Genomic DNA, 23,274 nt, shown 5'->3' with positions numbered 1-23,274 from the left:
GTACCTGATTTCAAAAACAGTTGAATGTAGTGTAAACATTCCAATAATACAGTTATCATGAAAACTGATGATGAAATCTAAATTGCTCCCATAGTATTTTGTTCTTACTGTAAGTAAAGCTTATTAACTTTTCCTGTTACACTTTCTTTCCTAATAAAGCACCATAGTCCAGTATAATATTTAATTTTCATTACTTTTACTAAATATATGTACAAAGATTTAATTTTTGCTAAGAGCAGTCTTAAAGTATATCACCTCAATATAACCATTTTGTTTTCATGGATGTCTAAATTTGCATTAATCTATGCAGATATGGTTATTGGTATGATTGTTGGGATTAATTTTCTTAGTGCTTATGTGGTTAATTATGTAGACACAAGGCTTTTATCATTTGTAATGCTTCTCATCACATATTTGTGGAAAGTATAAAACTGCAAATAAATGCAATTAAAGTGTACAACCATCATCTAAACCTTAGTTATATTACAAATTAATCTTTTTTTTTTATTTGAGTGCCCCAATACTTGGTTCTGCCCAGTAGAATGTATTAAATGAATCAATAAAACACCTTAAATAAGAGTCTGATCTGTAAAGTCTAATAACATATAAGTATTCGATTCAGATTTACTTATTTTTACATAAATATGGACATCTGTTACAAGCTGGTTTTATAATAAGCTTTTTTATTTTTTATTAAAGCTTCTACCTTACTACACAATTTGTATGTTCCCATAACCAATACAACCTGAGCTCTTTAATGTTGCAAGTTTCCAACAATGTGATTTTACCAGGTGTAAATCATAGATGGTATCAATGACTCATTAAATGTTCCTTCATTTTTATCTCATTCCAGCTCCTTTTGTAAGCTATGTTGGATATGTATGCACTGAAGGGTACATATACTGTTTAGTTATCCATTCTACTCATTTATAGTGGTCCAGCACCATGCTCTGTGGACAAGTCAGTTACCTATCCTGAGTTATGTTAATAACCCGCTGTAGTCTTTATGTTTTCATCCTCTTCTAAATTTAGATGATCTTGTTATCATGTGAAAAGTATATTCCATGTAAGAAAAGATTGCATGGATGCCTCTGTTGTCCATGCAAATAATTATTTTCTGATTTGATCTTAATGCAATGTAATTAGTTCTTAAATATTGAAAACCACAAACCTTGGACTAGCCGAAAAACGAATAAAAATACCAAAGCAGAAACAGTTGGCAAAGCTGCTACAATTAGATTCCACAAAGCGAATACTGGTTAGCGCTTTCTTTCACTTTTATTATAAAATGTGAACTTCATCAGAAAAACGGGAACTCTCCCTTGTTCCCGTTTTGTATAGAAAAAGCAGGAAATGATGTCATACAATTAATCAATTCAAAAATTCATTGTATTAGTATTTGTTGTATCCAAAACATTATCTATGATTTTTTTAAAAACTTTTTGTTTTATAAATAATTCATTGAACGTCAATATTTTCAGTCTAAAATAATAAAAACTATTTATCTATGTAGTACTATTATCTATTCCCAAAAAATATACGTGTTATACACTTTGTCATTAAGCTATATCCTATATGAATGTTTTTGTAAATACTAAGTGTAAATTGTAAAAAATAAATAAATAAATTTACATAAACAATTCAAATTAACAATATATTAATAAAATATACATTTGTATTTTTATCTAATTTCTTAAACCTAATGAACGTAAAAGGGAACATCCATCATGTAAACATTATAGATCAGTGGTAAATATCCAAAATGTCATAACTGACCAACAAACCTTCTCAAAATGAAACAGATGTATGTCAATAGGTCTGATTTATCTATATACTAGAAAACATTTGATGTTTATAGTTTCATTCAAACCTGGGGGTGAATCCGCCCCTACCAATAACTGCCACAAAGCCTCTTTTTGCTCTAACTTGTTGTTGACATCCCCCATTAACAAACATTTGTCTACTTGATCTAATACAAAAAAATCAAATTTTTTTTAAAGTCGTCACATGATTGGGCATGTCTTGCCAAAGAGTTATTAATATCTTTGTTCTTAATAGCCAAAATATGTTCATATATTCGGCGTTTCAAAACTCTTGTAGTTTTGCCAATATAATAACTTCCACATGTGACACAGAAGGCTAAATATACCACGTGATCACTGTTACAATTATAATATTTGTATGCCCAGAAAGTTCTGTTTAGATGTTTTAATGTCACAAATGAAGTATTGCTAATATAGCGACACTGCCTACAATCCTTACATGAAAAAGTACCCTTCTTGTTACTTACTTCTCTTGTGATTGTGTCTCTATTATGATTATCATATTCTAACATTTGCTTTACATTTGTCACATTCTTATAAGTAAACCTGGGTGTAATGCCTAAACAGGACATTAAGTCCCTGTTTCCCAGTATAATCCTCCAATTTTTCTCTATAATATCTCTAATGTAGGTAAGTTCATTAGACATAGGTAAAGGAAAGGCAGTGTAAAACTCCATTGTTTCTTCTCTCTCCATATGATGTGAAGTGTCTCTTATCGTGAATTCATTAATGTTGATCGACAAAATGGGTTTTGCTACTCCTTGTCTCAACATAGTTACCTCCCTTTCTAAACTTTTTAACCATTTAAGTTGGTAACCTCTTTCTATAAACAGTTTCCTTAACAACAACAATTCCTTGAAATATACATTGTCATCTGATGTCAACCTACTGAGCCTTATCATTTGCCCTTTTATTACATTTTTCTTCATATGTTCTGGATGAAGACTTTCTTTATGGAGATATTGGTTCATGAAACAAGGTTTCCTATATATTCTACTATGTAAAGAGTAATTAGAACAGTCCAAATATAGTGTAAGATACAGAAAATTAATTTCCTTCCCAAAACCACTAAGTTTAAAAAAATCATAGATAATGTTTTGGATACAACAAATACTAATACAATGAATTTTTGAATTGATTAATTGTATGACATCATTTCCTGCTTTTTCTATGCAAAACGGGAACAAGGGAGAGTTCCCGTTTTTCTGATGAAGTTCACATTTTATAATAAAAGTGAAAGAAAGCACTAATCAGTATTCGCTTTGTGGAATCTAATTGTAGCAGCTTGCCAACTGTTTCTGCTTTGGTATTTTTATTCGTTTTTCGGCTAGTCCAAGGTTTGTGGTTTTCAAGTTTTAAAACAGTAAAGTTTGGCGGTTGTTTTCATCGGATGGCCACGGAAGCATTCTCCCAGGATAACCTATTGGATGTATCGATCTATCCGACGCCCAGTCTGGACGGAGCTGATATATCCGTGGAGCGTAAGCAGTCCAAGGGGTCTGAACAGGATTTAATAAATACCATTACTGAAATAGTAAGAAACTGTCTAAAAAATGAAGCAAACAGAATGGTCACAATGTCTTCCGGAGAGTCTGAATATGTTACTCAACAAGATAACCATAAGACTTTCAAATCTGTTGGTAATACTAACGATAATAATGACTTGACATCAGTAACTGGTCCTGAAAATGGAAATTCTAATAGATTTACAGGCAATGTATGGGGTTATATTTGCTCAGAAACTGACAATCCATTTAAAAACATTAGATAAGTGCCAGTTTTCAATGCAGCAAACAATCAAAATAGCGACAACTTACAAGCTTGTAAGAAACTTATTTTCACTTTGTTGATACTGGTAATTAGGTTCACCACTTTACGTTTAGAGGTACAATATTTAACTGAATGCATTTCACGTAATATAATACCTCAGGGTTTGAGAACTGCCAAGTTCCCAAACTGTGTAACCCCAGGAGATGAATTGTGCAATACGCTAGTAAAACTTTATAATGATGCAGGGATATCAATGATGCGCATTTTAGTGAAACACTACGAGACAGAGTTGGGTAAACTAACGGAAGAGATTAAAACTACAGATGAAAACATCAAACAGTTTACTTGTTTTTCCCAATTCTTGCCACTATACAACAGTATAGAGGCAAAAACTGATAGACACAGAGCTACAGTTATCTTAAGGAAACAAAATAAGATGCGAAGGGATATTTATGCATACAGTAACAATGAAGCGTATATTTGCACATACAGTGAAGAAAAGGCTACTAACGACAACAATAAAAGTAATGAGAAAGATGTCGATTTAACTCTCAAACCTTTTAGGTTGGAAAATAGAAAAGTTAATAGAAATGACAATTCTGTATCTGTGAATTCTACTATAAATAACAATGTAGGTCATGATGAAGTGGAAATTGTTGACAACAATACAGCAGTCAATAACAATGATACAACTAACATGGAAGTCACTGCTACTACTAGTTTTGCAGAGGTAGCAAGCTGTAATAACAAACAAAATACCCCTTTTCGGGTGGAAGGGGTACAACCCAAAAAGACTACCAAGTGGTTCAATTCCACTCAGTACAAAGGCAAATCGAAAGGGAAGAACAAAAGGAAGTGGTGACAACACCCTTTGAAAATAATGACTATTCTTTGACTATTGTTAACTTAAGTGATAACTGTCTTTCTGAATCATATAACAACATTTTGAAAAAGGGTTTCAATTTTATTCCATCCAATAAGGTAGAGATTGGTAAACTGTTGGTAGAGTTTAGGATATTTTTGCGTAAACTAAACTTGAAATACATAATGAAAGATGTCAACATGTCTGGTTCCATTAAGAACGAAACACTAAAAAGACCGAGTACTTACAATCCACCATTAGTCAACACTCTCCAAGTTTTCCAAAAGATTTGTGAAACAGAATTTAGACAAATGACAAATATAGAAACACAAGACAATTTGACATCTTTGGAACATGAAGCCTTAAAACAACTTTCTAAGACTCGAGACATCAGAGTCATGAAGGCGGATAAGGGGGGAAAGATTGTAGTCATGAACACAGCTGATTACAATAAGGCTATCAACACATTGTTGGATGATAGAAACAACTATTGTAAGGTCAGCTTGGATTTCATTTTAAATTGTTATAGGAGAGTGAATACTTCCTTATTTGATATGTTTTGTCAGGAAGAACTAGACAGAGATGATTATGAGTTTATGCTAACAGAACAGCCGAAGATGGGTAGTTTTTTTGGTATACCAAAAATACAGTATGGCACAGATGATTTAACATTTAGACCTATAGTGTCAGCCAAAAACTCCAAAACAGAAAATATTTCCATCTGGCTTGATAATATTCTGAATCCAATAGCACAAAAGGCAGAACACTTTCTAAGGGATTCATGGCATTTATTAGAAATATTAGCCAAAAGTGATTTTGACTACAATCAAGTTTATTTTGCAACCTTAGATGTTAAAAGTCTGTACACTTCTATAGATCAAGAAGAGGGTGTAGAGGGTATGAGAATTTATTTGGCATCTAAATCACAAATGAGTGGTTCAGAAATAAACACAATATGCTCACTAATGGAAATAGTTTCTGATAACAATTTTTTTGCATTTAACAAAGTGTTTTACAAACAAACATCTGGGGTGGCGATGGGAGCCAGAGTTGTCCCTGCATTTGCAAACATCGTCATGTCGAATTGGGAACAGGAACATCTTAAAGTTCATAAAAATTTTGACAAAGTTTTACTCTATGTAAGATACATCGATGATTTGTTTTTTTTTATGGAGAGGGGACAAAATTGAGTTTGAAAATATGGTGGAGGATTTAAACAAAACAACAAGTTTTTTTAACTTTTAAACTTAGTGGTTTTGGGAAGGAAATTAATTTTCTGGATCTCACACTATATTTGGACTGTTCTAATTACTCTTTACATAGTAAAATATATAGGAAACCTTGTTTCATGAGCCAATATCTCCATAAAGAAAGTCTTCATCCAGAACATATGAAGAAAAATGTAATAAAAGGGCAAATGATAAGGCTCAGTAGGTTGACATCAGATGACAATGTATATTTCAAGGAATTATCGTTGTTAAGGAAACTGTTTATAGAAAGAGGTTATCAACTTAAATGGTTAAAAAGTTTAGAAAGGGAGGTAACTAAGCTGAGACAAGGAGTAGCAAAACCCATTTTGTCGATCGACATTAATGAATTCACGATAAGAGACACTTCACATCATATGGAGAGAGAAGAAACAATGGAGTTTTACATTGCCTTTCCTTTACCTATGTCTAATGAACTTACCTACATTAGAGATATTATAGAGAAAAATTGGAGGATTATACTGGGGAACAGGGACTTAATGTCCTGTTTAGGCATTACACCCAGGTTTACTTATAAGAATGTGACAAATGTAAAGCAAATGTTAGAATATGATAATCATAATAGAGACACAATCACAAGAGAAGTAAGTAACAAGAAGGGTACTTTTTCATGTAAGGATTGTAGGCAGTGTCGCTATATTAGCAATACTTCATTTGTGACATTAAAACATCTAAACAGAACTTTCTGGGCATACAAATATTACAATTGTAACAGTGATCACGTGGTATATTTAGCCTTCTGTGTCACATGTGGAAGTTATTATACTGGCAAAACTACAAGAGTTTTGAAACGCCGAATTTATGAACATATTTTGGCTATTAAGAACAAAGACATTAACAACTCTTTGGCAAGACATGCCCAATCATGTGACGACTTCAAAAAATTTGAATTTTTTGTATTAGATCAAGTAGACAAATGTTTGTTAATGGGGGATGTCAACAACAAGTTAGAGCAAAAAGAGGCTTTGTGGCAGTTATTGGTAGGGGCGGATTCACCCCCGGGTTTGAATGAAACTATAAACATCAAATGTTTTCTAGTATATAGATAAATCAGACCTATTGACATACATTTGTTTCATTTTGAGAAGGTTTGTTGGTCAGTTATGACATTTTGGATATTTACCACTGATCTATAATGTTTACATGATGGATGTTTCCTTCCATGTTCATTAGGTTTAAGACAATTAGATAAAAATACAAATGCATATTTTACATTAATATATTGTTAATTTGAATTGTTTATGTAAATTTATTTATTTATTTTTTACAATTTACAACTTAGTATTTACAAAAACATTCATATAGGATACAGCTTACATGATAAAGTGTATATATATGTATATTTTTTGGGAATAGATAATAGTACTACATAGACAAATAGTTTTTATTATTTTAGATTGAAAATATTGATGTTCAATGAATTATTTATAAAACAAAAAGTTTTTTAAAAAAAATCACAAATAATGTTTTGGATATAACAAACACTAATACAATGAATTTTTGAATTGATTAATTGTATGACATCATTTCCTGCTTTTTCTATACAAAACGGGAACAAGGGAGAGTTCCCGTTTTTCTGATGAAGTTCACATTTTATAATAAAAGTGAAAGAAAGCGCTAATCAGTATTCGCTTTGTGGAATCTAATTGTAGCAGCTTGCCAACTGTTTCTGCTTTGGTATTTTTAGTTCTTAAATATGTTAAAACATAGTACACAGGTCTAAAAATATGAATTTCTACCTGGTAGAAAAAAAAATCAAATCCATATTATCAGAGTCAATAAATTATACTTACATCTGGCCCAGCATCACCTTTGCAGCCTGGTAATCCATCAAAGCCACTTTCTCCCTGAAAATGAGGAAAATAAATTTAATTTTGAATAGATGTCAAACAAGAAAAAATATTGTTTACATATTGCAACTTGCGGACACAGCACAAAACAAACTATACCTATGTATTGGCTATATGAAATTATCCTTTCTTGACTTACTGTATTTCTCTTCCTTAGTATGTTCTTGTTGTTGTAATATGTAACCTTTTCCAAGACTGTGCATCTTTCTTACACAATGTTTAGTGAATATTCTTATGAAGTGACCATGAGCATATGTGACACAATCAATATGCTAGTACTTTTTTGGCAAAACACAATGAAAAGTGGCATTTTGGGAAAGTTTTATGCAAAGGCCATGTGTCCATGTATTCTGTACCCTCCTGTTTGCTCTTGTCTATACTAGCTATATAATGTTGTAGTAGTACTGGTACATGCAGCAGTATGCCCAGTGTTAAACCTTTCTTAATTAACAATGATGCTGCTGTCTGTATTTCTTATTATCCATGTGATTATATTTCAGGAAGGAAACTAAAACAAAAGAAAAAAGATAAAAAAATGCAAATACAGTTCCGCATGATTTACTCCATGGTGCTTAGAACAAATATGCATGCACTGATGGGCAAATACCTGAACCCTGCTTATCTCCCCTACTACCTCCAAACTCCATAGCCACCTCACTCCCTGTTGGCTAAATAACCTTTTTTTATCTCCACCCACTTTCTATCCAGTTGGCACTTCAATTTAAAGAATTGTCTTTCATGATGCTACAACGTACTGAATTTCTCAGACCCCCCATTTTAAATAAACTTATTTCCCCTTGCAACCTAAGATAACCTGCTGTGTGCCTGTTAGAACCACCTTGTTCACTTAAAGCTGTACCTAAATACCTTGCAAACTCTCTTTACATCTTCTTAAAACTGCTTACCCTCAGTCTTGCATCAACTCTATAATTTGCTCTAATATTTGTCAGTAAACAATGAAAGCATAACTACCTTCTGTCCTACACTACTTAATTAAAGAGTGTACCTCCACCAGTACTCAGGCTTTTTTGTTTCTTACAGACCCTGACAAGTAAACTCTGTACTCTTTGAGAAACCTGCTCTTGCATCCTTGATAATCCATCATAGGTAAATATTAGGCTAACTGCCCTTGCTGGCCATGTTCAATCTTGCCAGTTCCCCTTTCTCTGCACAAAATAACATATTCTATTTGGTAATAGATTGGCCTTACTCATCACTTTGTCAGTAATTATGCCAACTGGCTCACTAACAGAACCCACACTGTAAAAGTTGCAGACTCCAAATCTGACCTCAAAGCAGTGGCAAGTGGAGTACCACAGAGTTCCGTCCTGGGACCTCTCCTGTTTAGTATCTACTTATCTTAAGTACAGGCTAATACAGAAGGCCTCTGGCTAATGAAGTTCGCAGATGACTGCAAACTAGGAGCCCATAGTCAAGTCCCCAAATGATGTGGACATCCTACAGAAGGGCCTCACTGTGACAGATGCCTGGTGTCAGAGCCATGGCCTCAAGCTCAATGCCAAAAACTGCAGTGTCATCCCCTTTGGTAAAAACTCTGTACCCATGAACTACCACATAGGCAGCAATCTACTTAACACTGAATGCGTGATAAGATACCTTGGGACCCAGGTGGACAGTAGTCTCTCCTTTGATAGTCACATCACCACAGTAGTCAGGAAGTCCTTCTACGTGGCACACCTCATAATAAAAGGGTTCTCATCCAGGAAAAAAGAGGTCATTGTTCCCCTCTACTTATCACTCATTAGACCCATTATAGAGTACAATGGCCCATTTGGAATGTACCTCACAAGACATCTGCAGCAGCTGGAAAGGCAACAGAAGTACCTCACAAAGAGGATTACTGGCATCAAACAAATGCCCTACACTGACCACCTCAAAAAATTCCAGCTTTACTCCGTAGCATATCGCCTACTCTGAGGTGATCTCTGCCTAACATATAAAGCTATGTCAAACCCAGAGCTGTTGGACATGCTACAATCCCTCTGAGCTACACGATCTAGGGACATAAACCTTGTCACCACAATAAACAGGACACGCTGGAGGGGATAGATTCCTGTCACAGAGACTTCCTATACTCTGGAACAAGCTACCCATCTATGTCAAACAAAGTTCTTCATTAGCACTCTTCAAGAAAAATCTTGATGAGTGGATGGGAAATAGGAAATACACCCCGGGGATCACTTCTGTGTCTCTGCTGGACAGTGGCGTAGGAAAATAACTTTCTTGGGTGGCGTAAGCTATGGAACCTTGCTGGCTAGGCCTAAGTAGGCCCTTGGGACGATAGCCTAGTACCTACCTATAAACCTATGAACCTATTACCCATAATGATAACATCTGGGAATATACCACAGATAAAATTGAGGGGATCCATGCATGGGATAAAGCATTTAGGAGCTACCTGTGTCCATTACTAGTACAGGGGCAGTCCTGGGGTACATTTTCTGTTTCCCATCGATGGATCTAAGTTGCACTTGACTATAGACAGGTCTGACCTTTATTTTATGTGGATGAGGAGTCTGTTCCACAGTAGCATTATCCTCTGTGAGTTATACCTGCCCCCAAAAAACTGTTCTTTTGCTGGTGAAAAAGAGGTTTAGATCCCTAGACTGGGTATTTACGATATCATTTGACTTGCTGATGTGCAGTAAATCCACAGTAATGGGATGGAGGATGCCTTCTATGCTACACTGGTTCACTTTACATGCTCAAAATGCTAAAATATCGAATTTTAGAATTTCGAGCCTGTAAAGTTGAATGGATGGAAACCGTGAACCTGTAAATGTCGAATGGAGAATGTTGTCTGAGGTGTAGGTTAGGGTAGGTGTTGTGCAGCGTGAATGTGTTAGTGTTGGGAGTGCTGGTTTTTGTGTGTATGTGATGTGTGTTTGTGTGGGGGGGTGTGTGGAATGTGTGATGCTGGGTTGTGTGTGTTATGGAGTGTTGTGTGACCTCGGAGTAAGTATATATACGTAGGGGGTGTATGGGGGTGCAGGGGGGCTTGCCCCCCTGCATATACTAAGGGTAGGTGTGTGTTTGTGTTTGGTTGTGTGCATGTGTGTTATGTGTGTTAGGAAGTATGTACATTCATGTATGTATGTGTTTTATAGTGTGTGATGTGTGTTTTATGGGAATTTGTAGATTCGTGGTTTTGGGTGTCAGGTTTGTGTATGTTCAGTGTTTAGGGAATTCAACTTCATAGTTTTGTGATACTGAAATTTGATATTTCAGTATTTCAAGATTATGAAGTGAATCCATGCCCCGCACACACACAGGTCACCTCTTAGCAATCTGTAGGATACAATATCAAAATATATGCTTGTAAATATATATAAATATTATTGACCCAAAACATTAAAAAACTGTGTTAAATAATATCATAAAACATAAATGTGAACAAATATATGTATTCATATATATCAAAATATAATTAGAAACTAAGCCAATTTACTAATTAAAAATAAAATTAAATATACTCAAAAATATCACCATAATAATATATTGAACTAAATATAATATAAATATATTAATTATTGATTAAAATATAAAATAAAATTAAAAAAAATTCATTATTAATATTTATTCAAAATTAGAAAGGAAATGTAAAAAGAGATTCATATATGTAATCCAAAATTAAAATACAATTATCAATTGAAAGAAAAAATATAGACAGGAAAGAAATTGAAAGAGAAAATAGTTTATTAAAAAGTATTTAGAAATAAGTCAAAGGAAAGACTTTTTGTAATAAAAAAAGAAAATTAAAGTCAAAAATAAAGAAACAATAAAGACAATTTAGTAAGAAGACCAAGATAGGGAGGATATAGAAATTTATAATAAAAATTAATTGTATTTATGGAATATATATAATCCTATAAATGATTATATTAAATTTAGTAATGTATCTAGAACAAGAGAATGATATAGCCTATAGGAAAATATATATACAGGAGAAGTACATTTGTTAAGAACAAGGAAACTAGTCAATAAGGTGATATGGTTTTATGGAATGATAAATTATTGATAGTAGAATTTTTTGATCCCAAAAATCCACAGGGAAAATCACAACCCCCTTTAAGGCCTATAGTATCCAGCTCAGCAGTCTAAAAAAATCCAAAAACTATAATGGACCCATTTTAAGGCCTATAGTATATGGACTAATAAAGCAAGTATTTTGAATGATAAATTCTTGAGTTATAAAATGAAACCAATATGAATGTGCATGGCAAAAAAACATTTTGTTCCAGATATATGGGAGTGGATTTGAAGGAAAAATGAACCACAACAGCAAGTAAAATATTTTTGAAGACATAATATTCACATATGAAGGCTTGAATAGGCAACGACAAACTACATGTAATTGGCTTTAATTTATAACAAATTTTATTACTTCTTATTTTATTTTAAAGGGGAGTTCTTCCAGCAGCATAAAGTGAAAGCCAATATAGTTGAATACCCCATATTTTATATAATCTTTTGGAGAATGTCGTAGGAGAGAAAGCATTCTAATTCCCCTTGCATATTGCCCCAATTATGTAATCTAGGTTGTTTTAAGGGGATTATATTCATTCAATTCCACTGAGTGGCAATGTGTTTCTTATGAAGGTTTTACTTTCCCTAGTCACTTTTATATCGAGCTGGTAGAGGTGGATTGGTGGATTAGTTTTGATATAGTTGGATGTCAGGATTCCTACAAAAGGGGAGGACGCTATCAATCCAAAGTATATAGGAAACCTATCTATTGTTATCTACAAATATAGTTACACTACGGACAGTATAAAAACTGTGTAAAAAGGTGTGGGGTAGGACAGTTTCTAGTATACGATGATGTGTCTTTACTACAATTATTTATTTTGGAATTTATGTCAGGAATAAGGAAAGGGCCATCCCAAGGGAAGAAAATTTAAAATAAAAACTGGAAGTAAAGGAAAAGATCTAGAAGGAAAGGAAGAAAGGGACAAGGACAGAGTGAAGAAATGGAGGAAGTGAACTAATGAAGATAATATTAATTTTAATTATACTATAACAGTATGATTATTAAAGTTTCCAAAATATAGAAGGCTAATAGTATAATAAAAAAAATATTTTATAGAATGGATAATCTTCAGTTTAGTAATACATAGAAACTATAATAAAATAAATAAAAATATAATCTATAAGAATTCTTTAGATGTAAGAATTTTTGGAAAGCAAGAATATAAAATGATAAAAAAAACTAAATATAAGAATTCGAGAATATAGGCACATTGTTTTGTGCTATCATGCTAATTTGAATACTAAAGGGATAGACAGAATAGTATAAAACAAATGAAAACTATCCTGAATATGATATTATATATACAAGGAATACATTTCTTAAATATCTTATAAAAAAATGTTGCCAAATATATGAAAGGGCTAAATAATACTTGAAAAAACTGAACATTAACTGAAAATGAAATTGAATAACACATTTTCTAATATGGGAAAATAAAAAGAGAGAATTTAAAAAATATAAGCATAGTGAAGTTTGTAAAGAATACAAATTCAAGTTTCTGTCCGAGAGAACACATTTATAAGGAGAAATAGGAAATGAAGAAAAAGAATAGAATATAGAGAACTTTGGTGGCAAGTAGCATTAAATGCTTATTAATATACGGCCAAAAATGAAATTTTTACTATAAGAGCATATAAGAATTCATAAGCAGCCAAGTTATAGTAAGAGTCTAAGGATCTCCATGCCACCAGAGGGTAGAGCATATATAGAACTAGGACATATATGTATTAGTCAAATTCATTTTAAGTTTTTGTTTAATTAGTCACTTAACTAATTATTTTTAATTTTATGTAGAATATTTTTTTTTGTAAGGAAATATCAAAACGTCAAAATTTCTATATTTTTATAATAGTCTAAATATGCAAATTTTAAATTGAATTTTTTATTATTTATTATGTATTTAGGATCATTAATATTACAATGGGTGATTTATATATTTTCACATTTAATATTATATCATTTAAAAGTTTAATTTTATATTTTATTTCATTTTTTAAAACAGTTTTTAATCACATTTTTAACTTATTATTATACTATATATAAATACATTAAATGACATATTATATTTTATAATTGATATATATTTAGTTTTGGGGGAATAATTTAATATATATTTAAAAGTCATATAACAAATTAAATGTTTTAATTTTGTTTAGTAATAAATATAGAATGAAACATGAGGTTTAAAAGTTTATTAAGTGGATAGTATATTTTAAAGTTTTTGGTTTTTGAGTAACTAATCTATAATTATCTAACAAATATTAATTTTAATAGTGATTGTTATGGATTGTGCTCTTTTGTGATAAAAATTGGGTTTTGAGAGTAATAATGGTTTGGTGAACATGGGTTCGGCATCTAGTAGTAACGCTGTGTGGAACTAATTGTGTTTTTTGGCTGTTGATTTGGATGTTTGGTGAGTAGTATTAGCAGGAAAGTTTGTTATTAATGGTTCTTTATGAATGAAGGAGACGGTTCTGGGTTTATGGAGTGTGGGTGGCTGGTTTGAGGCCGGGAGAGTATATCATCTAGTATATGTCAGTTTTTGTGGATCATCTCAGGAGGTGTCAATTCCTAGTTCAAGCGTTTTGGATAACCATAACTCTCAGCGTTCCAACAATGGAAGTTTTTTTTGGTGTGAGAGATACCCAGAGTTGAAACTGAACAGACAAGGAGCTTTGGATCGAGAGAATTCAGGGACACCTGGAAATTGAATTCTTTTCATCCCAAACGAGAGATCGGGGATTATTGGTGGATGGTAACCTCCATGTGCAGGAGAGAGCGGAACGTGAATACAGCAGCAGGACATCAGCAGGAGAACCCCCGTACTATGAATTTTACAAAAACATCCAATTTTGGGAAACTTTTAATGCAAAAATTTTATCGCGTAAGTAATCATGAATGGAATTAGTTGGAAATTTAATTGGGCAAGTCTCTGTTTAAATGAACCTTGAACAAACTAAACAATGCAATATATCTGATAATTTACAAGAATATGCATGAAGATTGAATAAAATGAATGAATACAGGGTACAATTGGGATCCAACGTTATCCAAAATAATTTACAACACAAAAGTATTAATAAAATACTATGTATGATAAAGGAATATGGGTATTCAATATGGTTGCTATTTTTATGTAAAAATCTCTGAATTACAACAATTTTATGTATAATATAGAGAATGATATAGATGGAAGGATAAAAGAATGATATTAAAATATTGTTCAATGCAAAATGGAAGAATTCATTATTTGATAAATGTGAGGAGAAAATGTAGAATTTAAAAATCAGGAAAAAAATTTAAAGATTAAAATGACTATATTAAAATACTATTAAAAAAGTTGAGTTACATCTACATGATTACATACATGGACAATTGTTATCCCAAAACCTCAGGGGCACACAGAATCTATGAGGATGACATAAATAGAAATCGGATGAATCAATGATGGAGAATGAGAAAATGAGAAATAAGAGAGGGGAAAGAGTATATGGAGAAGGAAATGAGGGATCGAGATGAAAATTTCCTCCCATAGAGATCCTAACGCTTAATTAACAAACATGGTCCATGAAAGGGAGAGTTTTACGGAGATCGGCAGCAGGGGAGGGGGAAGTAGTACTATAGATTCACCAATTTTCAGTGGAGGAGGCAGAATAAAGGAGCAATATTTATCATTGGCCTAACCCTCCATAAGAATAGTAGAATTACACTTTTAGCCTACATGTCCCTAAAGAACAATAACACTATTTCTAAGAGCTTTAAGTAGCCTGCAAATAGCAACGGAAAAAGAACTTTTTTTCTTTTAGAGATAATTTAGTTTAATATATTTTACATGTAACAAATAATTTTTAGATAATGGATTAGAGGATGGATTGAAAAGAAAAATTAAAAAACATCCACCATTGCATAAAAAAAGTATATTTAATCAAGAACAAGAGGATGGATTGAAGAAAAGTAGAAAAGGTGATAGAGAAGGAAGTTAACAGAGAAATTTTTAAAGTGATAGCAGAAAGATAAAGAAAATAAAAAATAAAAAATTGTTTAGTAATAAAAGTAAGAACAATAATTGTATAAATAAAATGAAATTAGAAAATATATATACATTGGATTTATGGACAGGATCAATAGTATGATCTCTAAAAATGAGATCAATTAAGCCTATATCAGAATAGAAACAACATTAGGAATGAGTATAATATAGCCTACTACATCATAGATTATGCATTATAGATTTGAAAGTTGATAAAGGAGGAATTAGTAACATTTTGGGAATCCAAAAAACCAGGATAAACTGCACCCTCCAGTTATTAAGAGGATCCCAAAATCCATTAAAAAACTGAAATCTACTCTATATGGCCTAAATAAAAATCTATGACCTATCAAAACCCAGATTTAATTTAAATAAAGACTTCTGAAGTTTCTTTTGGATATTAAATGAAAGTTATGATTGTGAAGCATAACTAAATAACATGTAATGATAATTCCTCGATTTTGTGGATTTTTATTCTCGATACCATGGAACGAAAATGAAGAATATTTATTTAAAACATATGACATGAGGGAAGGGAAAATATTTTGGAAGACATATTATGTACATATTGGAAGTTGAATAAAACTTTTAAAAAACTTTATTTATTTTAGTTGATGGTGGTTAGCTATGCCTTTCATTTATAAGTAAGGGTAGTTCTATATTTTAATCCTAACATAATAGATTTTTGGTGGTATGTGGGAGAGAGATCCCCTTAACAGTAATTGTGGATTTTGTTGGGAGGGAGTCATTCTTAATTATCCATTCTTTTGGAAGATTTTGTGGAGAATATAGAGAGACGACACTTACATTCTTATTCTTTTGGAGAGGGTTTTTAATTCTTACAGCTTTATATTGAAAATCTGGAAGTTTGATATATCTTATTATTGGGACTACAGTTCCTAAAAATTAAGTTATATATCCAAAGTATATATTCACAGTTTCTACAGCTAAGCAACAATATCCTATACACTATAAAGGACATATATTTATTGTAAAACCTACATATTGGACAGCTGACATTGGAAATGGGTAGCTAAAAGTGTTAAAGAGTGACAATTTTTAAAAGAGGGGGATTTTTTTTTTAGGGATGGATGATTTGAAGGAAGGGATTTTGGATGGGTGTGAAACTTTTAAAAAAAAAAAGGACTTTGAAAAGGGTGAAAAAATGGAGATAAGTATATAAAGGAAAGAGTGATAGAATATAGATTCCCCAAGGACATATTGATGAGACTGAATATTAAAGGACCATATTTAATACATAATAATAAATTTACTTTTGAAATAGATATTAATCTTTTATAGAAATACCAAAATATTTTTAGATAGGGGGATAAAAAAATAATTTTAGAGAATGATGAGAAACATAAGCAATATATAAAACTATAATCTATAAATTAATAAAAAATAAATAATAATGGAAGAAAATGAAGAAAAATTGGGAACATTTTATAAAAAAAGAAAAAAAAAATAAACTAAAATAATAATAAGAAAGGCATTTATCCATTGTCTATAATGAGAAGCTAATTATATTAATATAGAAATACTGAATAATATTATAACTAGATAAACATTATATATGTGAAAATATTAGAAACTGTGACATTGCGAAGGAACTATATATCTTATGATTGTGAAAAATGTGAAGCCTTGATTATGTGGAACTGAAAGGGCCTTGAAAAAGTGTATATGAACATTTTAAAAAATATCTGTCAGCTTTAAAGAAGCATATATATAAGCATAGTGAAAAAAATAAGAAAGTTTCTAGTTAAGAGACATATACAAGAACATGTAGAGATGTTTGGGGAAACCTGGAAGAAGCCAGAGAATACTGAGAAAATGGTGAATGCAAATGATAAAATCCGGGGATAAATGATTAAATTATAATATTACTATTATTATTAGAGCAAAATTAATATCAGCAACATATAGTAGAGAGCATATATCATAGTAAGAGGTGGATCGTATATAGTCTAAGGATGCATATGTATTAGGAAACCATTTTAAGAATATCAGCTCAGTGTTGTTTGTCATTGTTTAATTTTAGTTTTACTTTTTTATTTTTTAAAAATTTGAAATTTAAAAACAAAAAAAAATTTTCTATATTTACATCAATACGTGATATATTGATTATGGTGATATTTTTTAATTACTAAATTGGTATTAATTGGTATTAAAATTAGGATCTATTTAAACATAATATGAAATACATTGACTGTTTATAATTATATTTAACTATTTTTTTTTAGTTTTTTTTTAATCACATTTTAATATATATATTTATATATTAAAACAATATTTTTTGATATTATTTAATTGAATTGTATAAACTTTTGTGAGTCTAACTGTTGCTTGCTAACTAATGCTAATGAATGAAAGTCAAATTAGTTTTTAATGTTTAGTAGTATGTATAGTTGCTTTTAAATAGTTTAAATTAATAATGAATTAAAATATAATTAATTAGTATATTTAATAGGATAGTTTTATTTGGAGTTTGATGTCTTCTCTTCTTTCTTTTGAAGTCTTATTTTGAAGTAAAATTGTTTCAACCAACAACCAACAAAGTGTTATGTTATGGTTGTCCTGTGGTGTGAATAAATAATGTTTGGAACTGTGTCTCCTGGTCTCGGATGCGGATTGGTGTGTGACTACATCTGTGTTGTGTTTTGCTACATTTTGTGGTTTTGAGTATTTTCAGCAGTTCCTTTCAGTTTATTCTCAATCTGTAGGATACCAAATATAGTGATAAGGTTTTGGGGTGGTCCATGTAGGACATGTTGATTAGGCTTAATATCCTTTTAGTACAGTATAGCTGTGGGCATTCCAGTTGTTGCATGTGTCTGGACAGATACATGCCAAAGAGGCATTCTATCCAATGGCTGGCCTAATAAGGGCTGAATAAAGGTGAAAATGACATCCCTAGATCTAGCCTGGTTTCTAACTTATGCCATATAGAAGGGGTTTCTTACAACAATAAACACATATTGGACAAAAGTTAGGTCAATGTCCACATAAGGTGCCAAATCCCACACAACTGGGTCAACTCTTAGAGGCTTTTTTTCAGTGTGGTAGTTCCCAAAGGATACAATAATGTATTGTTTGGTATTTAGTTTCAGTCCATGATTTTGGCATTAGTTATTTATTTGGGGATTTACTACTGCTCCTATTATTGGCTTTTACTTTAGAAATGTAGATGCCAAACAGGAGAGGTCCCAGCACAAAACACTATGGGACTCCACTGGTAACTGATCTCTTTTGTGGAGCAAATTTTGGCCAGGTCAAAATATGTGGTCTGTACCATTTTGTCTTCATCCATTCTGTTGATGACCTTTGCAAAAAATCCATCAGGTTGAATAAGCATGATCTGCCATTGGTGGATCAAAACTGAGACAGTTATGTCCAAAAAAAGATATATCAATTTATTAATTTATAAGTTAAACAGACACTAATATTATCCCCCATCCATCAAATTGTATTCTCCTTATATCAAATATGTTCCAAGCAAGCTTCTTTATATTATGATTTCATCACTTTTTATCTCGCTTTGTTTTACTATATTCCTAGCTTTTCTTATGACATAAATAATAGAAATACCAATTGGTACCATTCTATGCCTACTCATCTTTTAAACACACATCAGCAACATCTTAAGAAAATTTCTGTAATGCCATGTTCCACTGTTCATTTACTCCTACTCCCAGTCCTTCATCTCTATCCCAATAATGGTCTTCTCCTCCCTTATAATGTACCTGCTTTAAAACTTACCACCCTCATATGCATTCCCCTTGTTAGATGTTATCTTGAAATAAATCCAGACCCATTGCTCAGGATTTTTTACACTCTATGAGCAGATGATCTATTTCAATGGAAGACAAAAAATGTCTCTATTTCTTAGAACACTGACTAAAAAGGCCACTGGAAGCCAAAAAGGTAAGCACTTACAAGCCTCCTAAAATCTCAAATAAAGTAGTAAAACAAGTGAATCAAGTGACTGGTTGTCCCCCATAAATCCTCTAATAGATGGCATCATCCTATCTACATTTGGATATCATTCTCTATCAGACTTCCTCAAATAATTCTTGCAGTGTTCTAGTACTCCATCCAGTGCACATACCCAGATAGCTGAATGTCCTGTTTTAGCACCTCCTTTGTATTTCAACAATAATGAAATAAAGGATATAGAAAAATATCCTCTGATGCCCACACAGACTCAGACTGTCTGCACTGGATGGTGCAGTGGTGCGATAGTAGCATAGTATTGTCGCCTCACGGCAAAAAGTTCTCCGGTTCAGTTCTCAGCTAGAGTGCTTTCTGTGCAGAGTCTGCATATCCTCCCTGCATTCATGTGGGTTTCCTCTGGATGCTCCGGTTTCCTCCCACATTACAAGGACATGCATCTGGAATGTTTCGCCCTGGGCCTCTGTTGAAAATTGGCTTTGTTCCAAGTCAGACTTTCCAGGTTAATAAATGTTAGATAAATAAATAAATAAATAAAATTATTGAATATTTTTTGTAAGGAGTACCAATTATCCAACAAAGCTCCTTTACAATTCTGGCCTAATCCAGAATATTATGCTGAATTGCTGGAAACAAACCATAGTTAATCTGATTCCAAAGAGACAAAATCCGCTTCTGCTAATAATTTCAGATCAATTCTGTTTTTCCTTCACTAGAAACAATATTTAAAAAAAACTCTGTGAATGCTACCAGACCTATAGATTATTTTATCGCTACCAATAAAGCTTCTGGTCAGGAAGAAGCACCAGAACTAGCTGTCACACTTTCAACAATGGCATTTTCCAAAGCATGGACACAGGCTATTTAACTGGCTCCATTATCTCATATCTGTCTAAAGCCTTTGACATGATCAATCAACCTCTACTGCTAAAATTAATAGTTCAAGCAGGTATCAGCAGCCAAGCTCTTGCCTGATTCAAAATCTTTGTTACAGACAGAAAAATCTCATTTCAGATTGGAAAATCCAAATTAACTATTGTCAACACCATTTAAAGTCTTACAACAAGGCTTTATTCTTTTATCTATGTTCTTATCTATATATCAGCGTAAAGCCAAATGACCTGCCACTACTTCTAGGTGTAGAGAACTACCACCTTGTACTGACAAAAGCTAAATGGGTCCCGATACCAGAAAGGGCAAAGCTACAGCTTGGCTCCCTGGTATATAAAGTACTTAACAAGGCATCCATCCCATTCTTTACCTAAGGACCAGCACAAAGCAGTAAATGCATTTGAAATGAAGACAGCCTGCATTTAATAGCTCATTCCTTAAGAATTAGTTGTATCATTCCTACTATGTAGTAAGGTTTGTATCATGAGTCGTAATTCAATTTTCTTACCTTCTGTCCATCGATGCCATCAATACCAGTTGTTCCCTTTTCTCCCTGTGATATGTTAAAATAAATATAATCACATATTGTGCCTAAGTTTTAATCAGTATGCAGGTGTTCAGATGAATCCATAATTAAAAAGATACTGACCTTTACTCCTTTAGGGCCTCTCCAACCCTATAAAACAAAAAGCACATTTTAAGTAGCAGGCAGTCAGACTATATATCTTTCCTTACTATTCCTGTGTACCAACCATGGACATCTGAATACAATAAAAGCATGGCAAGCAGAAATGAGGTCAATTTTATGAATATGTACCTAGTGTGTATCAGTGAAAATATTTATTGCAGAGTATTATGTCATTTTAAAAGACAGATGTTTAATCTATAATATAGCTGCTTTGCAACAAAGCAGATGCTAAAAATAGTTTCTGTACATCAAGGAGCAAAATTTAAAAATGCACATTGAAATAATATAATTTGAAGCTTAAGACAGATATAATGCACCTAATTCCAGAGAACAGAAAGGCAGCCATATTAGTTGCTGACTGTACTGTAAAGAGAATGTGTTTATGAGTTTTGAAGCACTCCTTTACGGTTGTTATTAACAGTAAGGAAACAGTATATTTCAAATATACTGTTACATAAATATGGCAGCCTATTAAATCCTTTATGTGCGCATTTTACGCAGTCCTTAATGTAAATAACTGACATGTGAACAAATGTTGCCTTACATTAAAATCATAAAAGTTGACAATTCTATCACTTTCTAACTTTTTGGCCACATTTGTGGCCATAATATTAACAGGACTTTGGCTACAGTGACAAGAATTTAGTTATCTATGGGTTGTAAAATCTATTTGGGGTGCAGCTTTACCTGCAGTATGCAGCAAACTGATCAATCAATCAACTATTAGATAGAGAGATCCAAGCTGGTTTTACTGTATAACTGCAAAAATGTCTATATCTATCTAGGTCTCTCTCTCTCTCTCTAGATATATATATATATATATATATATATATATATATATATATATATATATATATATGAAATGTAAAACTCAGCATCCCCCTCCTAGAAAGTGAGGAAGGACTATATTGAAAGTCTGCAGTTGTTTACTTTAGAAGGTATACACTGTGCAGCAGTGTTAGTACATCTCACTCCATCCTTTGACTTAGTTTTGTCTTAACATTAACTGTATTCCTAAACATAACAATAACCCAAATGCAATCAAAACCGTTAATGCAGCTCTAGCTGTTACAGCTGCTATTTAAAGCTCCAGCACTGTTTTTCACTAGTTTTGAGGAATATCTTAGGCCTACGAAGATATTTGACCAATATTATTGTGCATATATCTCTAACCCCCAAACTTATCCTAATGTGAAAAATAAAAAAGCAGTGCTTACTCGTAGGATTGTGACTATAGTACCTAATGAGGCGTGATAGAAGATCCAGGCCTAGTTCAGATGTATTTATAACTTTCAACAAAACAGGCTATTGTTAAGGATAAATCTTATCTTCAATGTAAATTGATATCAAGAATCAAGTTTATCTCACCAAATCAGTGTCAATTTAGTTGAACAGGATCCCCAGTTTGACATCTACTGCTGATCTTTAAACTGGGTTTGGATGTGGTTTGTTGAAGCTAAGGTCTAAGTGAGGGTGTAAATGAATATTACTGTACATGTATATATAAATGCCTCCCACCACTACTCCCTGGTTGTAAAGGTAGTAGGGTTAGGAATGCATTTATTCCTCTGGTAGTATCTCAGGGATGAGGTAGGCTTAGGAAGACAGCAGGACTGAAGCTGATGCCTTAGTTGAGCTGAATGTTAACCCCAGTGCCTAGAGAACCCCTCTGAAGGTGATGCATGCTTTATAAATTAGGAAATCCTTAGTCTTAATGAGGAATTGTGACTGAAACTCTGGGTTTGTTCTAGATAGACCTTGTGTATGTCTGCAAAATCAGACAGCTCTACTTCTAGTAAGGTTAAGGAATGAATAGACTGAAATAGCAAATATATGCACCTTGGCAAATGGGAACAAAATGGTACATATTGTACCATGTTACCAAAAATGTTGCAACTCATAGATAGAAAATCTGCCCTGGGGAGCTATTGATACAATAAAGTAATCTGAGTTATGCCTGCATAAATGTAAGATTATATGTTTAAATGTACACAAGTGTCACCTCCTTGTGGGTGCTAATTTACATGAGGAGGACTAAAGCTACCCTACCCTACACAAGACAAGTGTGATAATTTGCATGGGGAGGA

At 32.5% G+C, this 23,274-nt stretch overlaps 1 protein-coding gene across 2 annotated transcripts in view; it reads right to left on the bottom strand.

The window, feature by feature from the left end:
• Nucleotides 1–23,274, bottom strand: part of COL6A1 (collagen type VI alpha 1 chain) — a 343,520-nt gene that overhangs the window by 193,665 nt on the left and 126,581 nt on the right. For both annotated transcript variants that reach the window (XM_044075923.1, XM_044075922.1), the window contains exons 12-14: nucleotides 21,149–21,175; nucleotides 21,008–21,052; nucleotides 7,517–7,570 (exon numbers count right to left, since the gene is read on the bottom strand). In XM_044075923.1, the coding sequence (XP_043931858.1) occupies nucleotides 7,517–7,570; nucleotides 21,008–21,052; nucleotides 21,149–21,175 (126 nt within the window). The remainder of the gene's footprint in view (nucleotides 1–7,516; nucleotides 7,571–21,007; nucleotides 21,053–21,148; nucleotides 21,176–23,274) is intronic.

The sequence above is a fragment of the Protopterus annectens genome, chromosome 6.part1 (genome assembly GCF_019279795.1).
Source record: "Protopterus annectens isolate FY-2018-M chromosome 6.part1, PAN1.0, whole genome shotgun sequence".
In the NCBI taxonomy this organism is placed as follows: domain Eukaryota; kingdom Metazoa; phylum Chordata; order Ceratodontiformes; family Protopteridae; genus Protopterus; species Protopterus annectens.
Note: the sequence above shows the minus strand (reverse complement) of the source record. Positions and strands in the feature narration are given on the sequence as shown.